We start from the raw sequence: 21,153 nt of genomic DNA, 5'->3' as shown, positions 1-21,153 counted from the left end.
AAGAGGTCTGTGGTTCCATGCTAAGAGGTCTGTTGTTCCATGCTAAGAGGTCTGTGGTTCCATGCTAAGAGTTCTGTGGTTCCATGCTAAGAGGTCTGTAGTTTTAGAGCATCCAAACTGCAACTGTTTGTGTTGGTTGTGTTGGTTTTGATGAACCCATTTCAGACAATACAGAAAATGTCTAGCAAGATTACTGTGTATGTGTGAGCAGGAAACGGAGTGTTCAGAGAGAGAGATGGAGAAACAGAAAGGATTTCAGAGTGAGAGAGAGAGGGAGTAGGGAGTTTTTCCTAGCCACCGTGGTTCTACACCTGCATTGCTTGAGGTTTGGGGTTTTAGGCTGGGTTTCTGTACAGGACTTTGTGACATCAGCTGATGTAAGAAGGGCTGTATAAATACATTTGATTGATTGATTTAAATTTGATTGAGTAACAGAGTGTTTCAGAGTGAGAGAGAGAGGGAGTAACAGAGGGTTTCAGAGTGAGAGAGAGAGGGAGTAACAGAGAGGGTTTCAGAGTGAGAGAGAGGGAGAAACAGAGGGTTTCAGAGTGAGAGAGAGAGTGAGTAACAGAGAGGGTTTCAGAGTGAGAGAGAGAGGGAGTAACAGAGGGTTTCAGAGTGAGAGAGGGAGGGAGTAACAGAGACGGTTTCAGAGTGAGAGAGAGAAGGAGTAACAGAGGGTTTCAGAGTGAGAGAGGGAGGGAGTAACAGAGACGGTTTCAGAGTGAGAAAGAGAAGGAGTAACAGAGGGTTTCAGAGTGAGAGAGGGAGGGAGTAACAGAGGGTTTCAGAGTGAGAGAGAGAAGGAGAAACAGAGACGGTTTCAGAGTGAGAGAGAAGGAGAAACAGAGGGTTTCAGAGTGAGAGAGACGGGAGTAACAGAGACGGTTTCAGAGTGAGAGAGATAAGGAGTAACAGAGGGTTTCAGAGTGAGAGAGAGAGGGAGAAACAGAGATGGTTTCAGAGTGAGAGAGAAGGAGTAACAGAGGGTTTCAGAGTGAGAGAGAGAGGGAGAAACAGAGACGGTTTCAGAGTGAGAGAGAGAGGGAGAAACAGAGAGTGTTTCAGAGCGAGAGGGAGGGAGAAACAGAGAGTGTTTCAGAGCAAGAGGGAGGGAGAAACAGAGAGTGTTTCAGAGCAAGAGGGAGGGAGAAACAGGGAGGTATTGATATTGCTATGAGAGAAGACAGAGGGAGAGAGACCATATATGTAAAGAATATAGTATATGAGAATTTGAGAGACTGGGGATGCATGTGTCTGTGTGAGACAGAGAGAGGAGTGAGAGAAGGTATATCCTCTGGCCCTTGGAGAGTGAGCGTGAGGCTGAATGGGAGCCAGAAAAAGGGGAAGGGCCTCGCGTCAGCCAACAAAAACAACTGCCTGAGACTACGCAGGAAAACAGTGTCTGGTAGAGTATAGGGAGAGGTGGACAGAGAGTGAGAGGACAGGAGAGAGAGAGAGAGAGAGAGAGAGCGCCAGGGCTCACATCTCTATATGGGTTGCGTCCTGACTGCGGAGCCTTGCTGTGGGGAGGAAGCAGAGCCTGTGCCCGTGGTGAGAGGGCCACTGACGCGCCGAGGTCCAGAGAGGTCCAACAGCGGCAGGATGAGGCTGACTAAGGTGAGTCTCTGGGTGGGCTCATCTATGGGGCCACAGCTGGTCCAATACAATAGAGCTGGGTTTTAGGACCCTTTCACATCCTGCTTTATATTTGCATATTTTCATAAAGGAATGTGTATGTGTTTGGTCTGTGTATATGAGTGTGCTTGTTACTTTGAGTTGTGTCTGGTGACTGTGCCCATGTTTGGGTGCAGGTTTTAAATTGCAGTGGGGGTTGAGGGGGCTCCCCCATAACAAATCAGGGCCCCCTTATCAGAATAGAAATGGTCAAAGATATGGACGTTGGGCACCCCCAAGAGTCCATGTATAATTGGAACCCTGATTGGTTACATTGGTGTTATTGTACATCCCCATGGTTACAACACATACTATCCAGCGTGGGAATGCTTCGCCCTCTGGACGGCATCCAGCTGACTGGTCAGAAAGGGACCTGGGGTCTACTGTCAGAATGGGTTATTCTCTTCTCATGTTGTTACTAATCTATCACAGAGCTGATCTACAGTACTGGCCTTCTTCTCATGTTGTTACTAATCTATCACAGAGCTGATCTACAGTACTGGCCTTCTTCTCATGTTGTTACTAATCTATCACAGAGCTGATCTACAGTACTGGCCTTCTTCTCATGTTGTTACTAATCTATCACAGAGCTGATCTACAGTACTGGCCTTCTTCTCATGTTGTTACTAATATATCACAGAGCTGATCTACAGTACTGGCCTTCTTCTCATGTTGTTACTAATCTATCACAGAGCTGATCTACAGTACTGGCCTTCTTCTCATGTTGTTACTAATCTATCACAGAGCTGATCTACAATACTGGCCTTCTTCTCATGTTGTTACTAATCTATCACAGAGCTGATCTACAGTACTGGCCTTCTTCTCATGTTGTTACTAATCTATCACAGAGCTGATCTACAGTACTTGCCTACTTCTCATGTTGTTACTAATCTATCACAGAGCTGATCTACAGTACTTGCCTACTTCTCATGTTGTTACTAATCTATCACAGAGCTGATCTACAGTACTGGCCTTCTTCTCATGTTGTTACTAATCTATCACAGAGCTGATCTACAGTACTGGCCTTCTTCTCATGTTGTTACTAATCTATCACAGAGCTGATCTACAATACTGGCCTTCTTCTCATGTTGTTACTAATCTATCACAGAGCTGATCTACAGTACTGGCCTTCTTCTCATGTTGTTACTAATCTATCACAGAGCTGATCTACAGTACTTGCCTACTTCTCATGTTGTTACTAATCTATCACAGAGCTGATCTACAGTACTTGCCTACTTCTCATGTTGTTACTAATCTATCACAGAGCTGATCTACAGTACTGGCCTTCTTCTCATGTTGTTACTAATCTATCACAGAGCTGATCTACAGTACTGGCCTTCTTCTCATGTTGTTACTAATCTATCACAGAGCTGATCTACAGTACTGGCCTTCTTCTCATGTTGTTACTAATCTATCACAGAGCTGATCTACAGTACTGGCCTTCTTCTCATGTTGTTACTAATCTATCACAGAGCTGATCTACAGTACTGGCCTTCTTCTCATGTTGTTACTAATCTATCACAGAGCTGATCTACAGTACTGGCCTTCTTCTCATGTTGTTACTAATCTATCACAGAGCTGATCTACAGTACATCCGGTGAGTGGGCTGGCTGTTATCTACAGTACATCCGGTGAGTGGGCTGGCTGTTATCTACAGTACATCCGGTCAGTGGGCTGGCTGTTATCTACAGTACATCCGGTCAGTGGGCTGGCTGTTATCTACAGTACATCCGGTCAGTGGGCTGGCTGTTATCTACAGTACATCCGGACAGTGGGCTGGCTGTTACCTACAGTACATCCGGTCAGTGGGCTGGCTGTGTTGTTATCATAGAGAAGCTCCATTTAATGGCTAATAGAATTAAATTACTTGGCAGGCAAAAGAAAACACTATTTTTCTGTAGCCGAATGTACAACAGAGATCAGAGCCAGAGGGGTAATTTCTGCTTGGCAATTGAATATATCTGGGTATGATACTCACTCTATTTCTAAGCCTATCATGATCTCCGGAGAACATTGTGATATTTGCCTATGATCCCTTCATCCTAAACCAGAGCTGGACAGCTCTCCCTCTCTAGAGTTGTGAAGATTAGAGTAGAACAACACTGCAGTCCTACAGCATAGATGGGCAACTCTACCTCTCTAGAGTTGTGAAGGTTAGAGTAGAACAACACTGCAGTCCTACAGCATAGATGGGCAACTCTACCTCTCTAGAGTTGTGAAGGTTAGAGTAGAACAACACTGCAGTCCTATAGCATAGATGGGCAACTCTACCTCTCTAGAGTTGTGAAGGTTAGAGTAGAACAACACTGCAGTCCTATAGCATAGATGGGCAACTCTACCTCTCTAGAGTTGTGAAGGTTAGAGTAGAACAACACTGCAGTCCTATAGCATAGATGGCCAACTCTACCTCTCTAGAGTTGTGAAGGTTAGAGTAGAACAACACTGCAGTCCTATAGCATAGATGGGCAACTCTACCTCTCTAGAGTTGTGAAGGTTAGAGTAGAACAACACTGCAGTCCTATAGCATAGATGGGCAACTCTACCTCTCTAGAGTTGTGAAGGTTAGAGTAGAACAACACTGCAGTCCTATAGCATAGATGGGCAACTCTACCTCTCTAGAGTTGTGAAGGTTAGAGTAGAACAACACCGCAGTCCTATAGCATAGATGGGCAACTCTACCTCTCTAGAGTTGTGAAGGTTAGAGTAGAACAACACTGCAGTCCTATAGCATAGATGGGCAACTCTACCTCTCTAGAGTTGTGAAGGTTAGAGTAGAACAACACTGCAGTCCTATAGCATAGATGGCCAGATATCCCTCTGGTTGTACCTGTTACTTTGGTTTACAGATGTACCACACAGCAGTTCTTCAGGCTCAGATTACTCATCCATTCAATGGTCACAAGAAAATTGTTAAGAATTCCTTGAGGACCATCGGTGATTTAACCAGTACTGCGTCATGGCAACCATATTCCACAGGCATTTTCTAAATTCCCAACACAGGAAAGAGCATTGTCAGGTCAAGGGTAAAAATATCCTGTACGACCAGATACTCTTACACAGACACAAATACACGTAAACACAACGATCCACTAACACACACAACCACAAACTCAATCACATGGAGACAAACACTGACAACCCACACCATCCTGTTATCTGTGGTCAAACTCCAGGAAGCTTTGATTAGACTGGATTGGTTTGGAACTATAATCTGTCCAAAACTTTGATCAGTATTTGAGGAATGTGTGTATGGGGCAGAGTATGAGATGAAAATAGAGACCTTTCCTTTCTCGCAATCTTGCCACCCCAACAAATCCCTGATCCACCAATAAAAAATAAAAAAAGAATCCCCCAAAATAATATTTTATTTTATTCTCCAATAATTTATTGACGTCTATTCAAAAGAGTGTTTTGAAAGAGTAGGACATGTTCTGGGAATGAGCTGGAACTTGGCATGAAAGGTAGGCAGGACACGGGAAGTAAGTGGGATATGATTCAGCATTTTATTCATCTCTCATGTAGGATAAATGTAAATATTCCCAAAATATATACAACCCCACAGAGGACCTCTCAGACAACCTCTATTTTCTCACGTGCGTTTGTAATTATCGTCTCTTTCTCTCTTTCTCTGCCTCACTCTCTCTCTCTCTCTGTCTGTACAGCTGCAACTTATCAACCTTTGGCTTAGTGCTGTCTAACACAATCATTCCTCAAGCATTACAGCTCCCCTCTCCCCCACCTCATTTCCTCTTTGCCAATGTTCCCACTCTCTAAACCTTTCTCATTTACCTCTAAGTTGCTCCATGCCTTTCCCCTGTTCCCCCAAGTGCTATGCTCTGTGAACTTCAGCCAACAAAAAGTTGATGTCTATCTTATTTTAGAGGTATCATTCTATCTGTTCCATGTTGATGAGGATCAGTCTGGCTCACTGGGTCTCCATTTCTCAGTATCTCTGCACCGTTAAAGATGTAATGGTGGGAGGCAGTTCTGCCTGGTCTGCTATTATACAGGCTTAGCTGGCCTCCTATTTGAGGTTCAAAGCTGTTGGCCCCCTCTCTCGTATTTGCCCCTGTCCTTGTATCTTTCTTTGTAAATCAATATACATGTCCATCCTCATGTCTATGTGTATTGGAGGATGTGACAAGTATATTTGTGCTACGGCCAATTCAACAGCTGTAATCAAATCCCTCCTCCATGCCCCAACCCCCCAACCCTACCCCCCACTCGTCAAGCTTAAGTCCCAGATTCCCAGCATCCTGTCAGCTGGAAGAGGTACCCCTATATTTTGTTAAACTCTCTTGTGGTCTGCCTGCTCCTCCCCTCTCCCCCTGTCTCCCCCTCTCACCCTGTATCTCCTTCTCCCTGTCTCCCCCTCTCACCCTGTATCCCCTTCTCCCTGTCTCCCCCTCTCCCTGTCTCCCCTTCTCCCTCTCTCCCCCTCTCCCCCTGTCTCCCCACTCTCCCCCACTCCCTCTCTCCCCCTGTCTCCACCTCTCCCCTCTCTCCCCTCTCTCCCCCTCTCACCCTGTCTCCCCTTCTCCCCGTCACCCCTTCTCCTCCTCTCCCCCTCTCCCCCTGTCTCCCCCTCTCCCCCTCTCCCCCACTCCCCCTCTCCCCTCTCCCCTTCTCCCTCTCTCTCTCTCCCCCCACTCCCTCTCTCCCCCACTCCCCCTCTCCCCTTCTCCCCCTCTCCCTCTCCCCCCACTCCCCCACTCCCCCACTCCCCCTCTCCCTCTCTCCCCCACTCCCCCTCTCCCCCTGTCTCCCCTTCTCCCCCTCTCCCCTTGTCTCCCCTTCTCCCCCTTACCCCCTCTTCCCCTCTCCCCCACTTCCCTCCACGGTCCAACAGAAAAAAAGTTCCAGACAAATAAAAGTCCCCAGACCCTCCGTTTTAATACAAGAGGAAATTCCATGGCGTTTAGACATTTTTTAAAGACTGGACTGGATGTGTTGTTCTGGGATTCCTACAAGTTACACTCAAATTGTGCATGCAGTCACTAGAGTCATGTTTCTGTGAGAATGTGTTTACTCTCCTACTGACACATAGTCATAAATAATGTTATTATGAATAGTTTTGCATGTATGACATGATTATGGAAATGGAACAGATACATGGGTTGGAAAATAGCACAGATTATTGGTATTTATTACTATTCTCTTGAGCATTATGGTAATAAATAGTTGAATCTTGGCTTCTGATTGGCTGGGTAGAAATACCGACATATTGCTTCCACCTACCCAATCCTCTCAGATCGACAGACATGGCTGGGGAAGAGGGGTTAGGAGTCATTTCGGAACTCATGATACCACCTCTGGATTGAGTGAACGTGTTACGCCACAACACTGACGCACTTGCTGACTTTTTGCACTTCTGTGCTGCCCCCACATGGTGCCGCTCTTGTGCTGATGGTAACACGGATATAGTTTGACACCTGAAGAAAATTGTCCACCCAATAGAGTTTATTACAAAAGATGGGGGGGGGGTTCTTTAGACTCACCTCTCATTGCATTACGCCCATGTCTAATCTTACAACGTGTGTTGATACATTTAAGGTGTGTGTGTGTGTGTGTGTGTGTGTGAGTGTGTGTGTGTGTGTGTGTGTGTGTGTGTGTGTGTGTGTGTGTGTGTGTGTGTGTGTGTGTGTGTGTGTGTGTGTGTGTGTGTGTGTGTGTGTGTGTGTGTGTGTGTGTGTGTGTGTGTGTGTGTGTGTGTGTAGAAGTGTTTAACAGTAAATAGTAAACAAACAAAAATTTGACCAGCTGGGGACATTTTGTTAGTCCCCACAAGGTCAAATGCTATTTCTAGGGGATTAGAATTGGTGTTAGGGTTAGAATTAGGTTTAGGGTTAAGGTCAAGGTTAGGTTTTTGGGTTAAGGTTAGGGTTAGGGCAAGATTACGGGTTAGGGTTAGGTTTAAGGTTAGGGAAAATTGGATTTTGAATAGGACTGAATTGTGTCCCCACAAAGTTAGCTGTACAAGACTGTGTGTGTGTGTGTTAATGCTTGTCTGTGTGTGTGTGTGTGTGTGTGTGTGTGTGTTAATGCTTGTCTGTGTGTGTGTGTGTGTGTGTGTGTGTGTGTGTGTGTGTGTGTGTGTGTGTGTGTGTGTGTGTGTGTGTGTGTGTGTTAATGCTTGTCTGTGTGTGTGTGTGTGTGTGTGTGTGTGTGTGTGTGTGTGTGTGTGTGTGTGTGTGTGTGTGTGTGTGTGTGTGTGTGTTGTGTGTGTGTGTGTGTGTGTGTGTGTGTGTGTGTGTGTGTGTGTGTGTGTGTGTGTGTGTGTGTGTGTGTGTGTGTGTGTGTGTGTGTGTGTGTGTGTGTGTGCGTGCGTGTGTGTGTGTGTGTTAATGCTTGTCTGTGTGCGTGTGTGTGTGTGTTAATGCTTGTCCGTGTGTGTGTGTGTGTGTGTGTGTGTGTGTGTGTGTGTGTGTGTGTGTGTGTGTGTGTGTGTGTGTGTGTGTGTGTGTGTGTGTGTGTGTGTGTGTGTGTGTATGTGTGTATGTGTCTGTTTACTAGTTTGGATCTATAATTGTTCTACCAAAGCTACCAACAACAACAACAGAAAACTCATGCTGGTTAATGTGTAATGTTGCAGAACATTTTGACTTGCCCCCAGAAAATACATATGTAATTCCCAATCCTGGCCAATCCTGGGGAAATATTTTAACTCTCCCCTCCCAGATCTGACCAATCACAGAGTGGAATTCTGGTAATACAAATCCACAATTGCCTTTCCTTTAATGTCTCCACCCACAACCACAGAGCAGAACGAGACCAAATGAAAGAAGATACATTTCAGTCACAAAATATGTTTTGAGGACTTTTTGGGAATGTAAGAGAAGTTTTGAACTAAAGTCGAAGACTTAAAAGAAAAAGAAATGAACAAGGTAAGAACATAATTGGAAAGTCATTATTATTATTGAAATGTGCTTGTTTGTTGTCTACTATGCATAGGTTCGTGATGGAATCAAAGCGTTACATTGGGGTGTGTGGGGGGGAGTGCGCAAGCATCCTGTATTTGACAGTATATTCACCCCATTCAGTTGCGTGCTCTGCGCGTCCCTTCACCGTCAAAATGTTATCATGCTGATATAACACATAGCTTATAGTTGTTTGTCTAATGTTCTTGTGTTGTTTGATTTTTATACACTTTTTCTCTACACATTTCGCGCGGTTAGATAAATTGACTCTTTACGCGGCTCTAGCTTGTTATTTGACAATACCCGATATCGGACATAAGGTAATTTGTCCGACTGAATGAGATGTTCGAGACTCTTCCGCAGGATAATTATTATCTGGCAAACTATACTAAAGTGAAATTCCTTCTAGATCAGATTACTAATATTGTGGTTTTGCTATGAGATTAAGGTCGTCATAGTCTCAGTGTAGTCTAGTATATTTGCCCAATGACCGTATATTCCGATATAATTGCGCGGTATTCTTGCAGAGCTGACAGATACAACTACAACTAAGTGGTGAAATGATCCTATGGCTTCACGCGCACCCCTCCCCTCCCTGTCTCTCCAGCTCCAAGGTGTTCTGTGTTTATTACTGCGTCATAACAATTTCCCTTCCCATACCAATAGCATACATTTTCCTTAAATGTATTCTGATCGCCTTAAAGACGTGTGTGTGTGTGTGTGTGTGTGTGTGTGTGTGTGTGTGTGTGTGTGTGTGTGTGTGTGTGTGTGTGTGTGTGTGTGTGTGTGTGTGTGTGTGTGTGTGTGTGTGTGTGTGTGTGTGTGTTAACTTAAAGACAAATTCAATTTGAAATAAACAGGCAGCGATGGTAAGCCAGGTAGTGTGTGTGCATGCTTTTGTGCACGTGCTGTGTGTGTGTGTTTGTCCTATGTTGTGGAGTAGGCATTGGGATTACCAGATGAGTAAGAGGATGCTGCAAACAATGGCTTGACCAATAAAGTGTGTGTGTGTGTGTGTGTGTGTGTGTGTGCGCGTGTGCACGTGCGCGCGTGTGTATGTGTGTGTGATGAGGGGAGACGTGGATGTGTGCTTTTAGTATCATCCAATCAATCTCCTCCAATATCATGTTTCCATGTCAAAAGTTCTTTCCTCGTGGTCTCAACATGTGTATTAATAACACGAGGGAAACCACAGTGGAAAAGTAACACGGTAACATTGTCCAATCTTTGCTTTGGCGGTTATACCAGTGTTAGGCCTACTGCTAAAAGATTGTCTAGTGAGATTGTCTATAAAGCATCTCAGCGTAGGTCTAGGATCAGTTTTGCCTTTGAGATCATAATGATTAAGATTACAGTGGACAGGGTTGAGCTGATCCTAGATCAGCATTCCTACTCTGAGATATATGGATATGGCCCCTGAGCAGTAGGATCAGGATGGGGATGGTAAATAGTCTTGGTCTGGGGAGGATGTTGTCATCTCTCTGTCATTGTAAAAGGTAGAGAAAAAAACATTTCCGGGGAGGAGGGTCCTCTTCAGACAGACAACTATCTCAACAAATCACATGGTGAAAACAGGGAGCAGAGCTACACAGGAAGTGTGTCGTAGCGCAACACTGACCTCACCACAGGAACAAGCTCTCCGTTCCCTCTGCTGCCTGTCCCACCCTTCTGAGACTCACTCTCCTTCTGAGACTCACTGTCCTTCTGAGACTCACTGTCCTTCTGAGACACACTGTCCTTCTGAGAATCACTGTCCTTCTGAGACACACTGTCCTTCTGAGACTCACTGTCCTTCTAAGACACACTGTCCTTCTGAGACACACTGTCCTTCCGACTCACTGTCCTTCTGAGAATCACTGTCCTTCTGAGACACACTGTCCTTCCGACTCACTGTCCTTCTGAGACTCATTGTCCTTCTGAGACACACTGTCCTTCTGAGACACACTGTCCTTCTGAGACTCATTGTCCTTCTGAGAATCACTGTCCTTCTGAGACACACTGTCCTTCTGAGACACACTGTCCTTCTGAGACACACTATCCTTCTGAGACACACTGTCCTTCTGAGACACACTGTCCTGCTGAGAATCACTGTCCTTCTGAGAATCACTCTGCTTCTGAGACACACTGTACTTCAGAGACACACTGTCCTTCTGAGAATCACTGTCCTTCTGAGAATCACTGTCCTTCTGAGACACACTGTCCTTCTGAGACACACTGTCCTTCCGACTCACTGTCCTTCTGAGACTCATTGTCCTTCTGAGACACACTGTCCTTCTGAGACACACTGTTCTTCCGACTCACTGTCCTTCTGAGAATCACTGTCCTTCTGAGACACACTGTCCTTCTGAGACACACTGTCCTTCTGAGACACACTGTCCTTCCGACTCACTGTCCTTCTGAGACTCATTGTCCTTCTGAGACACACTGTCCTTCTGAGACACACTGTCCTTCTGAGACACACTGTCCTTCTGAGAATCACTGTCCTTCTGAGACACACTGTCCTTCTGAGACACACTGTCCTTCTGAGAATCACTGTCCTTCTGAGAATCACTGTCCTTCTGAGAATCACTGTCCTTCTGAGACACACTGTCCTTCTGAGACACACTGTCCTTCCGACTCACTGTCCTTCTGAGACTCATTGTCCTTCTGAGACACACTGTCCTTCTGAGACACACTGTCCTTCTGAGACTCCCTGTCTTTCTGAGACTCACTGTCTTTCTGAGACTCACTGTCTTTCTGAGACTCACTGTCCTTCTGAGACTCACTGTCCTCCTGTGGAAGGTGGCTGCACAGAGGACACACACACACATACAGACGCACACACGCACGCACGCACGCACGCACGCACACACACACACACACACACACACACACACACACACACACACACACACACACACACACACACACACACGCACACACACGCACACACACACACACATTAACAATATGTGTCACACAGATGCATAGTGGATGGGGGATGGTGTATTACCAATGGTATTATGCTACTGGAATCATTTTACTACATGATGTCAGAGTCAGAGACCAGAGCCTGTATCCACAAAGCGTCTCAGCCGAGAAGTGCTGATCTAGCATCAGTTTAGACTTTTAGATCATAATTAATAAGATTGTATGGACAGACCCCAGATCTGCACTCCTACTCTGAGACACTTTGTGGATGCTGGCCCAGACGTCACGCACAGTATGATGCACTCTCTCTGGACCTACAGTGACCAGTCAACACTACTGTTTAGGCCCCACATCCAGACAATGCATACATTCATTATTAAATCAAATCAAATCCAATTTAATTTGTTACACATGGTTAGCAGATGTTAATGCGAATGTAGTGAAATGCTTGCTCTTCCAGTTCCGACCATGCAGTAATATCTAACAAGTAATCTCACCTAACAATTTCACAACAACTACCTTATACACACAAGTGTAAAGGAATGAATACAAATATGTACATAAAAATATATGAATGAGTGATGGCTGAACGGCATAGGTGAGATGCAGTAGATGGTATAGAGTACAGTATATACAAATGAGATGAGTAATGTAGGGTATGTAAACATTATATAAAGTGGCATTGTTTACAGTGAATAGTGATACATTTATCACATCAATTCCATTATTGAAGTGGCCAGAACTGAGTCAGTATGTTGGCAGCAGCCACTCAATGTTAGTGATGGTTGTTTAACAGTCTGATGGCCTTGAGATAGAAGCTGTTTTTCAGTCTCTCGGTCCCTGCTTTGATGCACCTGTACTGGCCTCGACTTCTGGATGATAGCGGGGTGAACAGGCAGTGTCTCGGGTGGTTGTTGTCCTTCATGATCTTTTTGGCCTTCCTGTGACATCAGGTGGTGTAGGTGTCCTGGAGGGCAGGTAGTTTGCTCCCGGTGATGCATTGTGCAGACCTCACTACACTCTGGAGAGCCTTACGGTTGAGGACGAAGCAGTTGCCGTACCAGGCGGTGATACAGCCCGACAGGATGCTCTCGATTGTGCATCTGTGCGCCTTCTTCACCATGCTGTCTGTGTGGGTGGACCATTTCAATTTATCCGTGATGTGTACGCCGAGGAACTTAAAACTTTCCACCCTCTCCACTACTGTCCTGTCGTTGTGATAGGGGGGTGTTCCCTCTGCTGTTTCCTGAAGTCCACGATCATCTCCTTTGTTTTGTTGACGTTGAGTTTTAGGTTATTTTCCTGACACCACACTCCGGGGGCCCTTACCTCCTCCCTGTAGGCCGTCTCGTCGTTGTTGGTAATCAAGCCTACCACTGTAGTGTCGTCTGCAAACTTGATGATTGAGTTGGAGGCGTGCATGGTCACGCAGTCGTGGGTGAACAGGGAGTACAGGAGAGGGCTGAGAACTCACCCTTGTGGGGCCCCAGTGTTGAGGATCAGCGGGGTGGAGATATTGTTACCTACACTCACCACCTGGGGGCGGCCCATCAGGAAGTCCAGGACCCAGTTGCACAGGGCGGAGTGGGTCTCGAGCTTAATGACGAGTTTGGAGGGTACTATGGTGTTAAATGCTGAGCTGTAGTCGATGAACAGCATTCTTACATAGGTATTCCTCTTGTCTAGATGTGTTAGGCCAGAGTGCAGTGTGATTGCGATTGCGTCGTCTGTGGACCTATTAGGGCAGTAAGCAAATTGGAGTGGGTCTAGGGTGTCAGGTAGGGTGGAGGTGATATGGTCCTTGACTAGTCTCTCAAAGCACTTCATGATGACAGAAGTGAGTGCTACGGGGCAGTAGTCGTTTAGGTCAGTTACCTTCGTTTTCTTGGGAACAGGAACAATGGTGGCCCTCTTGAAGCATGTGGGATCAGCAGACTGGGATAGGGATTGATTGAATATGTCCGTAAACACACCAGCCAGCTGGTCTGCGCTATGAGGACACGGCTGGGGATGCCGTCTGGGCCAGCAGCCTTGAGAGGGTTAACATGTTTAAATGTTTTACTCACGTTGGCTGCAGTGAAGGAGAGCCCGCAGGTTTTGGTAGCGGGCCGTGTCAGTGGCACTGTATTGTCCTTAAAGCTAGCAAAGAGGTTTTTTAATTGGTCTATTATTATGATTGTATTACATCAAAAAATCATAGGAGTTGACATATAGGTCCAAATATAGCTACAGTTGTTTTTATATCTAAAGATGTCTAAAGGAAAACCAAGGAGAAGACCCTTATGGAGTATCACTGTAGTCCAGCTGATTAGGGACCCTGGTCTGGCCTTAGTCTGGGCACTGTGCCCCTGGTCTGGCTTTAGTCTGGGCACTGTGCCCCTCGTCTGGCTTTAGTCTGGGCACTGTGCCCCTGGTCTGGCCTTAGTCTGGGCACTGTGCCCCTGGTCTGGCTTTAGTCTGGGCACTGTGCCCCTGGTCTGGCTTTAGTCTGGGCACTGTGCCCCTGGTCTGGCTTTAGTCTGGGCACTGTGCACCTGGTCTGGCTTTAGTCTGGGCACTGTGCCCCTGGTCTGGCCTTAGTCTGGGCACTGTGCCCCTGGTCTGGCTTTAGTCTGGGCACTGTGCCCCTGGTCTGGCCTTAGTCTGGGCACTGTGCCCCTGGTCTGGCCTTAATCTGGTCACTGTTCCGCTGGTCTGGCTTTAGTCTGGGCACTGTGCCCCTGGTCTGGCTTTAGTCTGGGCACTGTGCCCCTGGTCTGGCTTTAGTCTGGGCACTGTACCCCTGGACTAGCCTTAGTCTGGGCCCTGGTCTGGCCTTAGTCTGGGCCCTGGTCTGGCTTTAGCCTGGGCACCGGGGTCAGTGTGTTCAGTCTGGTTGAGTGTGCCACAAAATACACATCGTGTTAACTTAATATCAAGCAATTTTTGGAGGGGAAGAGAGAAAAGCATGTAGGGATGGATTTGTGTAGCATCAGTGTGTATATGTATATGTGTATATGTCGGCTCCTCCCTTCAATCCATCTTCTGTTGTGGGGGCTTCTGGTAAACAGGGAGAAGGAAGGGGAGGGCTTTCTTTTCAAAAAGCGGTTCTTTGACTGAAGAACTTCTGGTTCTCTGAGCTGGACGACAAAAAAATAAGAGAACAGGACCCTCTTGTGTGCTGTACTGCTGTTGATGCCTGAGGGGTGAGGGGGTAGGGGGCTGTCCCAGCGCAGACGGGACACTCGGTGAGTTGACGGTAAAGTTTGTCCCATTACACTGACCGAATACACATAGTCTGTTTTTTAGGTAGAAACTCATTGGTGTGTACTTGTAAGGTATTTTTAAGAGAGGAGGGGTTGTCACAAGTGACTGCATTTTTTTTGAACCCAGTTTAAAGTTGTATTTGTGCGGCTGATGAGTAAGACGTTGTCATTCCCGTCTTAGGCTACTTTTCCATGAAGGTAAATGGGATATAGCCTGCTGGTGAAAATCCCAAACGTGTAAAACAAATCGTTCGTATAGAGGAAGTAATGTACGAGGAGCATTGCAGGAATGTAAGCATGTTTTTCAACAAATATGTCAACTAAAAGAATCATAAAAATCACAGAGAGCTAGACGAACATTGTAACGACATAGGGAAAACCAAGATACCGGTGTTGATTTGAAACGTCTCAATCTGTCCAAGTTTTCAAGTTGTTGGAGCAGTTTCACTAGAAACGCTAGTCTATATTTTCTTCCCTCCTCTCTTTTCTTCCGTCTTCTCCAGAGCAAGCCCAGCTCAGGTAATACCTCCCATCCTCTATGCGTTATCTTCCTACTGTTGTCTATACTGCCGGGGGTGTTGCCTGTTGTAATCTTCTACCCATTCGTTTGAACTCCACTCTTAGATCTGCTATTGTTACCTCAAAAGAGAAGCCCACTGGGGTCTGCTCACCCAGTGCTTTTAGTTCAAATGTGAATTCCAGAAACTTGAATACCCCCTCGGTTTTCAAATAATGTAGAGTGTTAGGCTGTTGCACGATAGCAACCAATCTTACAGTCATGTCAACTACACCATTATCAATCATCAGACAGGGCCTGCAACTGCCTGTTGAACGTAGCTTGTTGGAGTTGGAGTTTCCATGTGTCTTAAAAAGTGTAAAGGACTTGTGTTGATGCATCTGGACATTAGGAGTGTAGTTCCTGAACTGGATTACATTAAGATCTGGGCAATTCAAACGAATCTGGACATTAGGAGTGTAGTTCCTGAACTGGATTACATTAAGATCTGGGCAATTCAAACGAATCTGGACATTAGGAGTGTAGTTCCTGAACTGGATTACATTAAGATCTGGGCAATTCAAACGAATCTGGACATTAGGAGTGTAGTTCCTGAACTGGATTACATTAAGATCTGGGCAATTCAAACGAATCTGGACATTAGGAGTGTAGTTCCTGAACTGGATTACATTAAGATCTGGGCAATTCAAACGAATCTGGACATTAGGAGTGTAGTTCCTGAACTGGATTACATTAAGATCTGGGCAATTCAAACTATTTCCTTGCCATTTCTTTTCTTTCTGCTATCTGGACATTAGGAGTGTAGTTCCTGAACTGGATTACATTAAGATCTGGGCAATTCAAACGAATCTGGACATTATAGTATTGACTGAAACTTGGATCTCTGGGGACATTCTGGACTCTGATATTAATATTGAGGTTATCATGTGTCCAGTGCTGACAGACAAGGTAGAGGTGGTAGAGTGGCCATTTTTGTATATATTTTTTTTAAAATCTTTATTGAAATCTATTTCCCTTGCCAATTTCTTTTCTTTCTGCTATCTTTAATCGCTTGTCTGGGGAAAAAATGTATCCATAACTGTTATAGGGGTCTACCATCTTCCCTCGGCTAACCTTTATACACTCAAGGAGTTAACAAGTTTGTTGTCTTCTTTTACTAAATAAAAAGATATTATCCTGGGTGACCTAAATCATTGATTGGGAAATGCAGGCTTCAGACAATCTAATAAACATGTGTAATGATCTAAACCTAGCCCAGCTGGTAACTACACGGCCCAACCCTAGAGATGCCGCAAAAGAAACTGTGATTGATCTTATTTTAACGAATACACCAGAGAAATATGTTTCTACTGGTGTCCCCGCCCAAGACGTCGTTTGTGTTAGAGATGTTAGAATACCCAAATCAAAGCCTTGTGACGCCACAAAGAGGAACTTTAAAAACTTCAGTGAACAGGCTTTATTTTACATTACCTTTATTTTAGTGACCTTAATTGTATTTCAGCTATTACCTAACCTGATTATTACCTAACCTGATTATTACCTAACCTGATTATTACCTAACCTGATTATTACCTAACCTGATTATAACCTAACCTGATTATTACCTAACCTGATTATTACCTAACCTGATTATTACCTAACCTGATTATTACCTAACCTGATTATTACCTAACCTGATTATTACCTAACCTGATTATTACCTAACCTGATTATTACCTAACCTGATTATTACCTAACCTGATTATTACCTAACCTGATTATTACCTAACCTGATTATCACCTAACCTGATTATTACCTAACCTGATTATCACCTAACCTGATTATTACCTAACCTGATTATTACCTAACCTGATTATTACCTAACCTGATTATCACCTAACCTGATTATTACCTAACCTGATTATTACCTAACCTGATTATTACCTAACCTGATTATTACCTAACCTGATTATTACCTAACCTGATTATTACCTAACCTGATTATTACCTAACCTGATTATTACCTAACCTGATTATTACCTAACCTGATTATTACCTAACCTGATTATTACCTAACCTGATTATTACCTAACCTGATTATCACCTAACCTGATTATTACCTAACCTGATTATTACCTAACCTGATTATTACCTAACCTGATTATCACCTAACCTGATTATTACCTAACCTGATTATTACCTAACCTGATTATTACCTAACCTGATTATTACCTAACCTGATTGAGCATTTCAGCCTCTTTTGTTGGTCATATACACCTGATTAGCAGATGTTACTGTGGGTGTAGTGAAATGCTTCTAGCTCCGACAGTGCAGTAATATCTCATAAGTAATAACTAACAAATTACACAGCATATACAAAATACACACAAATCTAAGTAGGAATTAGTTAAGACTATATACAGTTGAAGTCAGAAGTTTACATACACCTTAGCCAAATACATTTAAACTCAGTTTTTAATAATTCCTGACATTTAATCCTAGTAAAAATCCCCTGTTTTAGTCAGTTAGGTCAGTTAGGATCACCACTTTATTTTAAGAATGTGAAATGTAAGAATAAAAGTATATCAAATCAAATCTAATTTATTTATATAGCCCTTCGTACATCAGCTGATATCTCAAAGTGCTGTACAGAAACCCAGCCTAAAACCCCAAACAGCAAGCAATGCAGGTGTAGAAGCACGGTGGCTAGGAAAAACTCCCTAGAAAGGCCAAAACCTAGGAAGAAACCTAGAGAGGAACCAGGCTATGTGGGGTGGCCAGTCCTCTTCTGGCTGTGCCGGGTGGAGATTATAACAGAACATGGCCAAGATGTTCAAATGTTCATAAATGACCAGCATGGTCCAATAATAATAAGGCAGAACAGTTGAAACTGGAGCAGCAGCACGGCCAGGTGGACTGGGGACAGCAAGGAGTCATCATGTCAGGTAGTCCTGGGGCATGGTCCTAGGGCTCAGGTCCTCAGAGAGAGAGAAAGAAAGAGAGAAAGAGAGAATTAGAGAGAGCACACTTAAATTCACACAGGACACCGAATAGGACAGGAGAAGTACTCCAGATATAACAAACTGACCCTAACCCCACGACACATAAACTACTGCAGCATAAATACTGGAGGCTGAGACAGGAGGGGTCAGGAGACACCGTGGCCTCATCCGATGACACCCCCGGACAGGGCCAAACAGGAAGGATATAACCCCACCCACTTTGCCAAAGCACAGCCCCCACACCACTAGAGGGATATCTTCAACCACCAACTTACCATCCTGAGACAAGGCTCCTCACATCTCTCTTTTCCTTCCTCCTCTCCTCCTCTCCACACATCTCTCTTTTCCTGCCCTTCTCCTCACATCTCTCTTTTCCTCCCTCCTCTCCTCACATCTCAGTCAAATGCTTACTTACAAGCCCTTAACCAATAATGCCATTTTAAGAAAAGAATGTGTCAAGAAAGTAATTACTAAAATAAACTGAAGTAAAAAACAAATACGATTAAAAATAAAATAGAAAAATAACAAATAATTAAGGAGCAACAATAAAATAACAGTAGCGAGGCTATGTAGAGGGGGTACCGGTTAGTCAAGGTAATTGAGGTAATATGTACAAGTAGGTAGAGGTAAAGTGACAATGCATAGATAATAAACAGAGAGAAGCAGCAGCGTAAAAATGGGGGTGGGGGTGACAATGCAAATAGTCTGGGTAGCCATTTGATTAGCTGTTCAGGAGTCTTATGGCTTGGAGGGGTAGAAGCTGTTAAGAAGCCTTTTGGACCTAGACTTGGGGCTTATGTCAGTATCCAGGGCTGCATTCAATATGGCAAAATGTTGTGAAATGTTCCCAATTACAGAGATTTCTCTCTGAAAAGGAAAGTAAGGAATCATGTCAGCTTTTTATCTCTGCGACAGTCAGTACATTGCACCTTTCTGAACGCAACCCGGGGTCCACAGGAGGCTGCTGAGGGGAGAACAGCTCATAATAATGGCTGGACCAGAGCAAATGGAATGGAATCAAAGACCTGGAAACCATAGAAACCATGGGTTTGATGTATTTGATACCATTCCAACTATTCTGCTCCAGCCATTACCACGAGCCTGTCCTCCCCAATTAAGGTGACATCAACCTCCTGTGCCATAGTATGCAGGAGCTGCAGTCTGTCTGTCTGTCTGCCAGGTGGTGATCGTGTCCTACGCAGAAATGTTGCGAAACCACGCCCAGTCTGTGTGACTGACCACAGTATGTTACTCACATGCAATGATCGGCTTGCAGTTAATCACTGTCTCTATTTAAACTGTGTTCTCCGTCCACTTCATGGTGGCAGACAGACAAACAGACATTTAGTTGTCAGAGAGCCAGGGGTTTAGTCTCATGCCTGGCATGCTTTGGGTCAGTGGTGAGGGGGCCGTGGATGGGGGTGGTGAGGCAGGCGGATGGTGCCTGCCCTGGTGTCCACACAGTGGCTTAGTGAACATGATAAGTACAGTCTCCTGTCAGCTGTCCAAATAGTTCCCAGTCGTAGCGAAAGAGGAGATTTTGGGAAAATGTGCAAACAACCCTTTTATTGAAGAGGGAAAACACACTCCGTAGTAACAAAGGATCTTTATGTTAATCAGTCGGATTTGCAGACTAATGAAAACAGACCGGTTTTGAAGCGGTGAATAGAGTGTACTGACACGGACAGGGAAACACGGACACACGGACACGGACACACGGACACGGACACACGGACACGGACACACGGACACACGGACACACGGACACACGGACACACGGACAGGGACACACGAACAGGGACACACGGACAGGAACACACGGATAGGGACACACGGACAGGAACACACGGATAGGGACACACGGACAGGGACACACGAACAGGGACACACGAACAGGGACACACGAACAGGGACACACGGACAGGGACACACGGACAGGGACACACGGATAGGGACACACGAACAGGGACACACGAACAGGGACACACGAACAGGGACACACGGACAGGGACACACGGACAGGGACACACGGATAGGGACACACGAACAGGGACACACGGATAGGGACACACGGACAGGGACACACGGACAGGGACACACGAACAGGGACACATGGACAGGAACACACGGATAGGGACACACGAACAGGGACACACGGATAGGGACACACGAACAGGGACACACGGATAGGGACACACGGACAGGAACACACGGACAGGGACACACGAACAGGGACACACGGACAGGGACACACGGACAGGAACACACGGACAGGGACACACGGACAGGGACACACGAACAGGGGACACACGGACAGAAACACACGGACAGGAACACACGGATAGGGACACACGAACAGGGACACACGGACAGGAACACACGGACAGGGACACACGGACAGGGACACACGGACAGGGACACACGGACAGGAACACACGGTCAGGGACACACGGATAGGGACACACGGACAGGGACACACGGATAGGGACACACGGACAGGGACACACTGACACACGGACAGGGACACACGAACAGGAACACACGGACAGGGACACACGGACAGGAACACACGGACAGGAACACACGGACAGGGACACACGGACAGGGACACACGGACACACGAACAGGGACACACGGACACATGGACAGGGACACACGGACACACGGATAGGGACACACGGACAGGGACACACGGACACACGCATAGGGACACACGGACAGGGACACACGGACACACGGACACACGGACAGGGACACATGGACAGGGACACACGGACAGGAACACACGGATAGGGACACACGAACAGGGACACACGGATAGGGACACACGGACAGGGACACACGGATAGGGACACACGGACAGGGACACACGGACAGGGACACACGAACAGGGACACACGGACAG

The 21,153-nt window shown here is 45.7% G+C and overlaps 1 protein-coding gene across 7 annotated transcripts in view; it reads left to right on the top strand.

Moving 5' to 3' along the window:
• The first annotated feature begins 1,154 nt into the window (after positions 1–1,154).
• LOC135503949 (tensin-2-like) overlaps positions 1,155–21,153 on the top strand; it is a 55,199-nt gene continuing 35,200 nt past the window's right edge. For 4 of the 7 annotated variants that reach the window (XM_064922150.1, XM_064922151.1, XM_064922152.1 and 1 more), the window contains exon 1: positions 1,155–1,620. In XM_064922150.1, the coding sequence (XP_064778222.1) occupies positions 1,495–1,620 (126 nt within the window). In that variant the 5' untranslated portion in view covers positions 1,155–1,494. Of the gene's footprint in view, positions 1,621–8,413; positions 8,562–21,153 lie in introns of those variants that run through there. The other 3 variants (XM_064922155.1, XM_064922153.1, XM_064922154.1) reach the window with 2 other exon arrangements.

The sequence above is a fragment of the Oncorhynchus masou genome, chromosome 18, assembly GCF_036934945.1.
Source record: "Oncorhynchus masou masou isolate Uvic2021 chromosome 18, UVic_Omas_1.1, whole genome shotgun sequence".
Lineage (NCBI taxonomy): Eukaryota > Metazoa > Chordata > Actinopteri > Salmoniformes > Salmonidae > Oncorhynchus > Oncorhynchus masou.
The sequence above is the reverse complement of the archived record's forward strand: the minus strand, read 5'-3'. Positions and strand labels throughout refer to the sequence as shown.